We start from the raw sequence: 10,213 nt of genomic DNA on the forward strand, positions 1-10,213 counted from the left end.
ATATTATACTCAGTAAACTTATGGTATGATTTACTTTTTTATATATTAAGTGTTTAAACTATTATTTATATTATTTAAAATATTAATTTCCAGGGCAGTGTAAATACCATAATGGTTATACAAAGAGATTCTCATGTCTGAGGCTCCCCAGTTTCAATCTCCCCTACACCACCATAAGCCAGGGATGACCAGTGCTCTGGTAATAAATAAATAAATAAAATATATTAATATTGTCAAGCCACACTTTGAACCAAAGTCAACATATGCCCAGACTGGATGGCACCTATGACCAATAGCATTGTTGAATTTGAATCAAGCTGCATTTGACTCAAGAGTCATGATTCACGGGACTTATTAGATCCATTCAATATTTAAAATATCAAAGTGAAGAGTAGCTTGTAAACATGTGTTTAGTGGATTTGGTAGAGTAACTGGACTAACCGCTGCATGTACAATCAGTGGAGAGATGAGGAATAGAAGTCAAAGCACTGGATAAAGAGTTACAGCTAGAAGATGGCCTCAATAAAACAGTCTGTTTTTACTTGGACCCAGAAGTGGTGAGCCTCAGCTGAAAAACTCCCTGTCTGGCTCCCACCATTCCAGACTCCAGCCTTTTAGTCCCAGGAATCTCTCCTTCACCCTCTTTCTATACATGAACTACATGTGTCTGTACTCAGCTGTGGCTTGGTAAGTTTTTTAAAAAGATACTGGGAGAGAGAGAGAGAGAGAGACATCCTAGCCTTATTTTGTTGAGTTTTCAGGTGATTTTCATTGCTTTTCCTAATTGATTGAGAAGAGCAAACACAGCTGCTGCTACTACTCCATAACCTCAAGCAAACGTTTTTAAGTTTTTTAAAAATATTTATTTATTCCCTTTTTGTTGCCCTTGTTGTTTTATTGTTGTTGTTGTTATTGATGTCGTTGTTGTTGGACAGGACAAAGAGAAATGCAGAGAGGAGGGGAAGACAGAGGGGGAGAGAAAGATAGACACCTGCAGACCTGCTTCACCGTCTGTGAAGTGACTCCCCAGCAGGTGGAGAGCTGGGGGCTGGAACCTGGAGCCTTACTGCAGTCCTTGCGCTTTGCGCCACCTGCGCTTAACCTGCTGCGCTACTGCCTGTCTCCCACAATCTGTGTTTTTAACTATTTACTGTCTGTCGTATGCTTTACATTGGTTTGTTCTAGCCCTCCCCCACCAAGAGAATTAGATCAGTCCAGTTAGTTTTCGCGGGCCCGCTTGGCCCCGCCCCTAGGAAACCCGCCAGAGTTCCAGAGTGCCAGAGTTGGAGGGTTCCTGAGTTCCTGAGTTGGAGAGTAGGAGAGAGTGCTTGTGCTGCTGCAAAGAGACAGCAGAGTTCTGTTTGGTGATTAGTTTGTCTTAGTTTATGAATCATTGTTCCTGAATAAAGAAATACAGCTTCCCTGCCCAGCCGTTGTCTCCGTGTCTCTGTTACCTGCCGTGAAGCTATCCTGGCCAGCTAGAGCCGCCGAATATTTTAACAACAACTGTCAACATTTATAATGCTGCTAGTGATACAGGAATGAGATTATAGATAAATCTTAAAATGTATGTTTATATTAACAATGAGGATTAGGGCAACTTTTGCCATTAAAGTTCATCTCATGATCAAAGCATCATCTATTATAATTTTTGTTCATTTCTTTCTTCTTTCAGATAGAGAGGGAGAAAGAAGGGACAGAAGAAAGGGGCAGAGAGGAGAGAGAGAGAGACTACAGCACCAAAGTTTCCTTGACCTGGGCTGTTCACATGGCAGAGAAGTGCATGCAGGATCCAAGCGAACTATTTTGCCTGTCATTTAAGTGTTTAAAAAACAAACACACAAACAAACAAACAGAGCTGGCATATGGTGATGAAGGTTGAGTCTGGGATCTTTGGTGCCTCAGGCAAATATCTTGTTGTTGTTGTTAGTGATTTAATAATGATTGACAAAATTGTGGGATAAGAGGAGTACAGTTCCACACAATTCCCACCACCAGAGTTCCATATCCCATCCCCTCCACTGTAAGCTACCCTATTCTTTATCCCTCTGGGGTTATAGACCAAAGATCTTTATGGGGTGCAGAAAGTGAAAGGTCTGGTTTCTGTAACTGCTTCTCCACGTGACATGGACATCGACAGGTCAGTCCACATCCCCAGCTAGGCATGGAAGTATTTTTGTATGGCCATTATGCTATTTCTCCCAGCTTTCTTTATTTGAAGATTTATAAATGGTGTAGGTGAGACAAAGAGTGAGAGAGAGTATCGGAACATTAAGCTCTCATAAGTGGCACCAAAGCTGGAACCTAGAACTTCATGTATGCAGTGAATACATTCTAAGCCTGAATCAGACAAACCCAGATTTTGTTCATTTCTTTAGTAGAGCAGGATTTTGTTTCATAACTATTAATGTAGTCCCTATTAGTGGAAATTGTGATATTCTATTGCAGTCTCTGCTCAATATGAATATGCTTCTGTTTTCAAGCCATTCGACATAAACTGTCCCACAACTTTGACATAAATTACGTGTCCCTAAAGCGTGCTTAACCATAAGTTACTCACCTGGCTGCAGAGAGAGAAGTAAACACCAAGATTGAGTCATGGGATCAGAACTCAGGACAATATCCAGCAGGGATAGGGAGATGCACAAGTAGTCATAATGGACCTGATTTTCTCAGACTGAGAAAAAAAATGAATGAAAGAATATTAACAAGAGTTGGGTTCTGAACCCATAATACATTTCTTCTGTACCCAGGTAGGTGTCATTTCGTCCTGATTTGGAAAAGAAATATAACATTGCCACTTCTCTCTAACTCACAGAATTTGTGTCTGTAACTATAAAAACGATGTAATTCTAAAAACTTAACTATAAAAGGTTATCATTTTAGAGAAGTCAGTTGACATTTTCCCCTTGGATTTCTTTCTCTGGCACAGTTGAGGGTTCATAAAATTTTATCAGATTTAAATAAGACCTTTGTTTACCAACTAGCTTTAATACTCAAATGAATAACTGATGACCCAGTAGGCTCTGCAAGAAAACTAGTCTTTCTACAAGGATGTTATATTAAGTCACTTGTGGATTTCAAAGGCTACTGTATGGAGGTGTGTAGAGAATTATAGAAACACAGAGATCTCTGGGAATTTCCCCTGTGGGATATTATATGTCTCACCCACTTTCCCAGGAATATAGCAATTACATTGCCCATGGAGACCGTCATGGTTATCTTCATCCTAAGCACTCTTTTTATTATTTATTATTTCCTGTTTTTGCCAATTTATAATGCACCATTTACATATAGAAATAGCCATAATTTGAGCATATAGTTATGAGAATTGTATATAATGCATGATGAAATCACTTGCATCTAAACAAATTCCAATCAACCTCTTTTAATAAATCCTTTCTTCCAGTTATGACCTCTAACAATCAGTAAATTATTCGGTCTGAATAATTTTGCTTTTGTGAGAATATACTAGAATAAGCAAAATACCCCCTCCTAAAAATCTGAAATTTTGCCAGATTAAAAAATTATTTTATTTTTATTTATGAAAAGGGAATACTGACAAAACCATAGGATAAGAGGGGTACAACTCCACACAGTTCCCACCACCAGAACTCCATATCCCATCCCCTTCCCGATAGCTTTCCTATTCTTAAACCAAGGTCATTATGGGGTGCAGAAAGGGGAAGGTCTGGCTTCTGTAATTGCTTCCCCACTGAACATCGGCGTCGACAGCTGGATTCATACTCCCAGCCTGCCTCTCTCTTTCCTTAGGGAGACAGGGCTCTGGGGAAGCAGGGCTCCAGGAGACACTGGAGGAATTGTCTGTCCAGGGAAGTACAGTTGGCATCATGGTAGCATCTAGAACCTGGAGGCTGAAAAAAGAGTTAACATATAAAGCCAAATTGTTGACTGATCATGAATCTAAAGGCTGGAATATTGCAGATGAAGATCTGAGGTCTCCATTTTGAAGATAGCTAGTAGGCCTATTTTAGTTATATTCCAAAAGGCACATGACTATATTAGGTTTTTTTTTGCTGAGCCTGACCTCTGATATGCAGGTGAATCCAAGTTATTGTCTGGGAAGATGATGTCATGGCTGGAAAAAGGGCCAGAAAGCTGAATCAGGGAAGACAGTAGCTTCCAAATATGGGAAAGGTGTATAAATATTGTTTATAAGCCCCATTGATTTGATGTGGTCTGGGACCCATACTCAGCTTAGGAGCCTATGTAACCTCTGCATCCCTGTAGGTCTGAGCTCACATTCTGTGATCATGAGTAGGAACATTCCAAGCTGCCCCAATTTCAGGACCCATCTTTCTCAGTTGGTAGATAGAGTATGTTGTTCATGCTCCCTTCGGAGGATGGAACATTCTTTGCCGCTGTTCATCCAAGCTGAGGGCAAGGTCCTATGGGAGCCTCACAAAGGGGTCTATTGTTTGTTCCTGATGGAGATGACAATGCAGAGAGGGATCTAAGTCAGAAAGACAATGATGAGTATGGGATGATCCTACTCATAAATAAAAGTTGAGAAATACGAACAGAAAGGGAAATCAAATTGAAAAATTCTTTCATATATACTTCCAAAATCTTATGTACCCATAAGGAAATACACAACCATATCCAATCAAACAGTTCAATAAAAATATTGTGAAAGTTGTAAGAGACAAGAAACATACATAAAATCTCACTAAGGTTACCACATAGTATCTTGTTGAAATCAATGGCATCTAGAGTCAGTGAGGGTACTGAAAGGTATTGAAAAGTTGTTAGTAGTTTGTCTATAGACAAATCTATCCTTTAAAAAAACCAATACATAGTAATTATTCCCAAGTGAGAGTTGGGCACTGGCAAACCTACAATAATAAAAATCTAAAAACAAATGTCCTTCAGACTGACATATAATAGTCTAAAGAAATTCATAAAAATTTTATTGGGGGGAAGGCAGTAGCACACCTGGTTAAGTGCTCACATCACAGTAAGCAAAGGACTCAGGTTCAAGCCCCCTGGTGCCCATCTGCATGGAGGAGGCTTTATGAGTGGTGAAGCAGGGCTGCAGGTGTCTCTCTGTCTCCCTCTCTATCTCCCTTTCCCTCTCAATTTCTCTGTCTCTATCCAGTAAACAAATAAAGGGTTAAGAAGTAAAGATTATTGACAAAGATTACTATATAGCAAAATACATGGGAGATAAAATCAGCAAGTATATGGAAGACATGCACACTACTAGACAACAAGACTTAAACATATAGAAATAGCTCAAGTAAACATTCATTATAATTGCACAGAAACATTCTCCGGAATAAATCATTTGTTTATAAATCATGTTTTTGTCATGTTGTCAGGCTGGTGATGCAGGATACCAAAAAAAAAAAAAAAATTACTCAGAGACCCAAGTTAATTGTCTAAGAAAGTCTGGAATTGACTTCATTGAGTGTGTACCCCTATAGCCCTGGGGGAATTAAGTCCTGAGTCTTTTTACTTGCATGTTTTACAATACACCAAGAACTCCAATTTCTAAAGGAGCTGACTGAAGCAGGTGGCAGGAAAAACAGTAAGGACACAAGCAAACACTTTGGATAATTAGTGAGCAGTAATTGAACCTTAAATATTCTAGATCTAAACCCAGCATATAAACGACTGCTATACTTCAGCAAGTAACCAGTTTTTCCTTTCCCATATCAGGTCCAAAAGTCCCATGCTCCATTGCTTTCCAGGATTCTTTGCTCCTTGACCTAATTCATTTTTGAGGAATTTTCAGACTACTCACTGGGTACAGTCCTCTATGTGTTGAGTTATACATTAAGTATACAATAAGTCTGAAGTTATCACATGATCTGATATAATTGTTCCACTACAAGTCTTAATCAAATTAAATTAAAAAGACTAAAGTCAAATGAAGCATCGACTACCTACAATGGACCAGTGATTGTCACATTCGCCTCCCACAATGATATGAAACCAGTCTCCATACACAGCATATCATCGCATTGTGGAATTGTATCCCTCTTATCCTACGGTTTTGTCAATGTTTCCTTCTTATTTTTTGTTCTTTTTAAAAAATTTTTTTTTTATTTATTCCCTCTTGTTGCCCTTGTTGTTTTATTGTAGTTGTTGTTGTTGATGATGTCGTCTCTGCTCTACCGTGTGGGTGAAGGAGATTCAAACCCAGCCCCAACTTCATTGGAAGAAGTTGATGCTGTGGTCTCTTTCATATTCTCTCTCTTTCTCTCTCTCTCTCTCTGCCTCATTGCCTCTGTCTCTTTGTTTCTGGGAAAGTCAGAAACTACAGTGATGACAAAAAAAATCTACCCCAAGACACGTTTAATTATTTTGTAGGATGAGAGGCAATTTCCTTTTTTCTTTCTTTCTCTTCCTTCCTCCCTTCCTTTCCTCCTTTCCTCCTTTCTTTCTTTCTCTTTCTTTCTTTCTCTTTCTTTCCTTCTTTCTTTCTTTCTCTTTCTTTCCTTCTTTCTTTCTTTCTTTCTCTCTCTCTCTCTCTCTTTCTTTCTAGTTTTTTTATTTATAAAAAGGAAATATCAGGGAGTTCGGCAGTAGCACAGCATGTTAAGCGCAGGTCATGCAAAGTGCAATGACTGGCGTAAGGATCCTGGTTCAAACCCCCTGCTCCCCACCTGCAGGGGAGTCACTTCACAGGCGGTGAAGCAGGTCTGCTGGTGTCTCTCTTTCTCTCCCCCTCTCTGTCTTCTCCTCCTCTCTCCTTTTCTCTCTGTCCTATCCAACAATATATATATATATCTAAATGACTAAATTTATATATATATATATGAAAAAGGCACAGACTAGAGAGACAAAAGATTGGCGTTTCCAGGGGCCTGGGGTAAGAGGAATGACTGGACAGAACATACAGAAATCTTTCAGGTAGTGAAAATACTCTGGTACTATAATGGTGAAACACTTATCAAACCCATACCTTGGACAATACTGAGAGAATTCTAAAGCAAGCTGTTAAATATGTATGACTATTTTCTTTTTTGAAAATTGTAATATAAGAATATTGAATCTGCCCTATGACTCAGTCAACACAACATGGTAATCTTTCCGGATGTGATGTTTATGCATTTTTTCAACAAGCTATGCCACAGGGCATGCATTTATTTTAAAATATATGATGCAACAGTTGTTCACCAAAAGAAAAATTATGATCAGATATAGTTTTATATCTAATATCTCAAGTAGTGAATTAAGTATTTTATTAAAAAATAGCTAGGTAGAGGGGCACAAAACCTTAGTGGTGAATTCTGTGTGGAACTATACCCTGATAGTCTTTTATAAAGCACTATTAATCACTAATGAAGTTATATTGAATTTAAAAGCTAGTTATGCTGCATTTTTTTTCCCTGACGTTCCTACTCTAACGTGGCCCCTTTCCTCAAGGGATTATTCATGAATGTCTTCCACTTATATTTTATTAGTGTGTGGTGGAAAAATGTAAGTGGAAGCAAGTCGATTAATTGTCACTAATAAGGTTTGATAAGCAGGTCTTAAAATGTTTAATTCTTCTTCTTGGTCATCCTTGTTGAGATATTATATTCCTGCATATGCTTTCTTGTACTGGGCTATACACTTTTCAAGTTGTACGGGAGTTATTTCAGGAGTTTAAATACAGTTTTAGAGTTTAGAAATAACTTGTACTGAGAAAGTCTGAGATGAACAAAACCATAGTATTGTGCATATTCGAATGTTAAAATCCCAACCGTTTTGAAAACCTTGACCTCTCAATCGTGTGCTTGAAGGCATTCTTGACTTCTTTGTTCCTCAGGCTGTAGACCAGAGGGTTCAGCATAGGGATGATCATGGTGTAGAACACAGATGTGATTTTATCTGTGTCCATGGAATGACTGGAGCTGGGCAGTAAGTACATGAAGATGATGGTTCCATAGAAAATAGAGACAGTGGTGAGGTGGGAAGCACAGGTGGACAAAGCCTTTTTATGTCCCTTAGTTGAGTGCATCTTCAAGATAGTGATAAATATAGAAATGTACGAAATAAATATCACCAGAAGAGCAAAAAATATATTAAAGGTTGAAATAGAGACAAGCACCATTTCATTAAAGTGTTTATCAGAGCAAGAGAGGGCAAAGACAGCTGGAACATCACAGAAAAAGTGATGGAGCACATTGGACTTACAGAAAGAGAGGCTGAAGATGTCCCCGACATGGATCACAGAATTCAGGAAACCACAGATGTAAGAGCCTATGGCCAGACGTGTGCATATACTGGTGGTCATGATGGTGGTGTAATGAAGGGGTTTGCAGACTGCTGCATATCGGTCATAGGCCATTGAGGCCAACAGATAATTTTCCACAGTGGCGAATGTTACAAAAAAGAACAGCTGAGCAGCGCATGCGTTGTAGGAGATGATCTTGTCTCCTAGAAGGAAACCAGCCATGACCTTGGGATTGACAGTTGATGAGGAGCCAAAGTCCACCAGAGAAAGGTTGCTGAGGAAGAAGTACATAGGAGTGTGGAGACGAAAGTCAATGAAAATCAAAAGGATCATCCCCAGGTTTCCAACCACATTGAAGAGGTAAATGAGAGTGAACACTATAAAGAGTGGCATCTGCAGTTCTGGGGCATCGGTGAGCCCCAGGAGGAAGAACTCTGTCACGGCTGTCTGGTTATCCATCAGCACTATTTGAACTGAGGTGACCTGTGAAAGAAGAAAAGAAAAACCTAAGAAAACACAAGAGACATTACAATGAATTGGACATGTAGAAATGTTCTATGCAGAGTTTTACTAACCACTTGTTCAATGGGTAGGGTTGCTTTTAATGGCACCATTAAATTTATTAAATGTTGGGGAATTTGTGTGATAGTTTAGCCACACCACTGTTAGTACATTGAAACGTCCCAGTAAGAATGATCAGACTAGAAGGAAAGAGTGCAGCTGTAATTGGATTTTGCTCATTCATAGTCTCTCTCACCTTACTGCTCTTTTGGCTTGGAAATGAGTTTTATTACATGTTCAAGACTGTGATATTCTGTGATTGAGTTACTAGCTTCATAAGAGTTATTATAATTATTTTTTTCAACGTTAGTATCACTTTACTGAGAGAGTATTGATTTAAAGGACACTTATTCAAGAGGGTGCATTTTCAGTTTTCCCCAAGATAGGTGTCTATACATCTTTTTTACAACAACCTGGTCCCCCCGTCCCCCTCTCTCTCTCCCCTTTCTGTCACTTTCTCTTGTTTTCTACCAAAGCACTGCTCAGCTCTAGCTTATGGTGATTGGGGGTGGGGGGCACATAGTGAACCTGGGACTCTGGAGCCTCAGGCATGAGAGTCTCTTTGCATAATCATTATGCTATCTACCCCCACACCACCCCTCTTTTTATGTAGTGATAGAGATCATACTTAGAGCCTCAGGCAAGCAAAGCAGACTTTCTATCACTGGGTCACCTCCTTGTCCCTTCCCCTCAATGCTGAAAGAGTAATCTTATCACTCATTTTCTTATTTAACCTCCAATGGGATAACAACTGATTGTGAATATGACGAAATTTCTAGCTACTCAACAGAGCATCTTATACCTCATTTTAATTCATTTCCTTGAGTGAAGAGGCAGGATATTTTATGGATGTATTTCATCTAATGGAAATTGTAGCATGCAAATTCCAACCTCACCTTCCTACTTTAGAAGAAATGTCTGAAATAACTATTTCTGTGTTCAACTACGTGTACATTGTCTGTGTAGCTTTCCTGCTGCATTTGTAGGAATTATATTTTTGACTAATTTCATACATAGAAGTGGTTGTTCACTTTGCTCCTTGAAGATAGTCAGTTCTGAACAGTGACTCTGTAACCAGAAATTTAGCCATGGGGGTCGGGCGGTGGCGCAGTGGGTTAAGCGCATGTGGCGCAAAGCTCAAGGACTGGTCTAAGAATCCCGGTTCGAGGCCCCGGCTCCCCACCTGCAGGGAAGTTGCTTCACAGGCGGTAAAGCAGGTCTGCAGGTGTCTTTCTCTCCCCCCTCTCTCTGTCTTCCCCTCCTCTCTCCGTTTCTCTCACGAACAACATCTACAATGGCAATAACAATAACCACAACGAGGCTACAACAACAAGGGCAACAAAAGGGGGAAAAAATGGCCTTGAGGAGTGGTGGATTCATGGTGCAGGCACCGAGCACAGCAATAACCCTGTCTGAAAAATGATAAGGAAGCTTTACTACAGGTAGTGGTAAAAGTGTGCCACG

At 39.6% G+C, this 10,213-nt stretch overlaps 1 protein-coding gene across 1 annotated transcript; it reads right to left on the reverse strand.

Annotated features, from left to right (window-relative positions):
- Positions 1-7,702: 7,702 nt before the first annotated feature.
- Positions 7,703-8,650, reverse strand: LOC103110312 (olfactory receptor 5B2-like). The gene has a single exon (XM_007519484.2). It carries the CDS (start codon positions 8,645-8,647, stop codon positions 7,703-7,705), a length of 945 nt encoding a protein of 314 aa, XP_007519546.1. The 5' UTR covers positions 8,648-8,650.
- Positions 8,651-10,213: the final 1,563 nt, after the last annotated feature.

Source organism: Erinaceus europaeus, chromosome 17 (assembly GCF_950295315.1).
Source record: "Erinaceus europaeus chromosome 17, mEriEur2.1, whole genome shotgun sequence".
NCBI classification, from domain to species: domain Eukaryota; kingdom Metazoa; phylum Chordata; class Mammalia; order Eulipotyphla; family Erinaceidae; genus Erinaceus; species Erinaceus europaeus.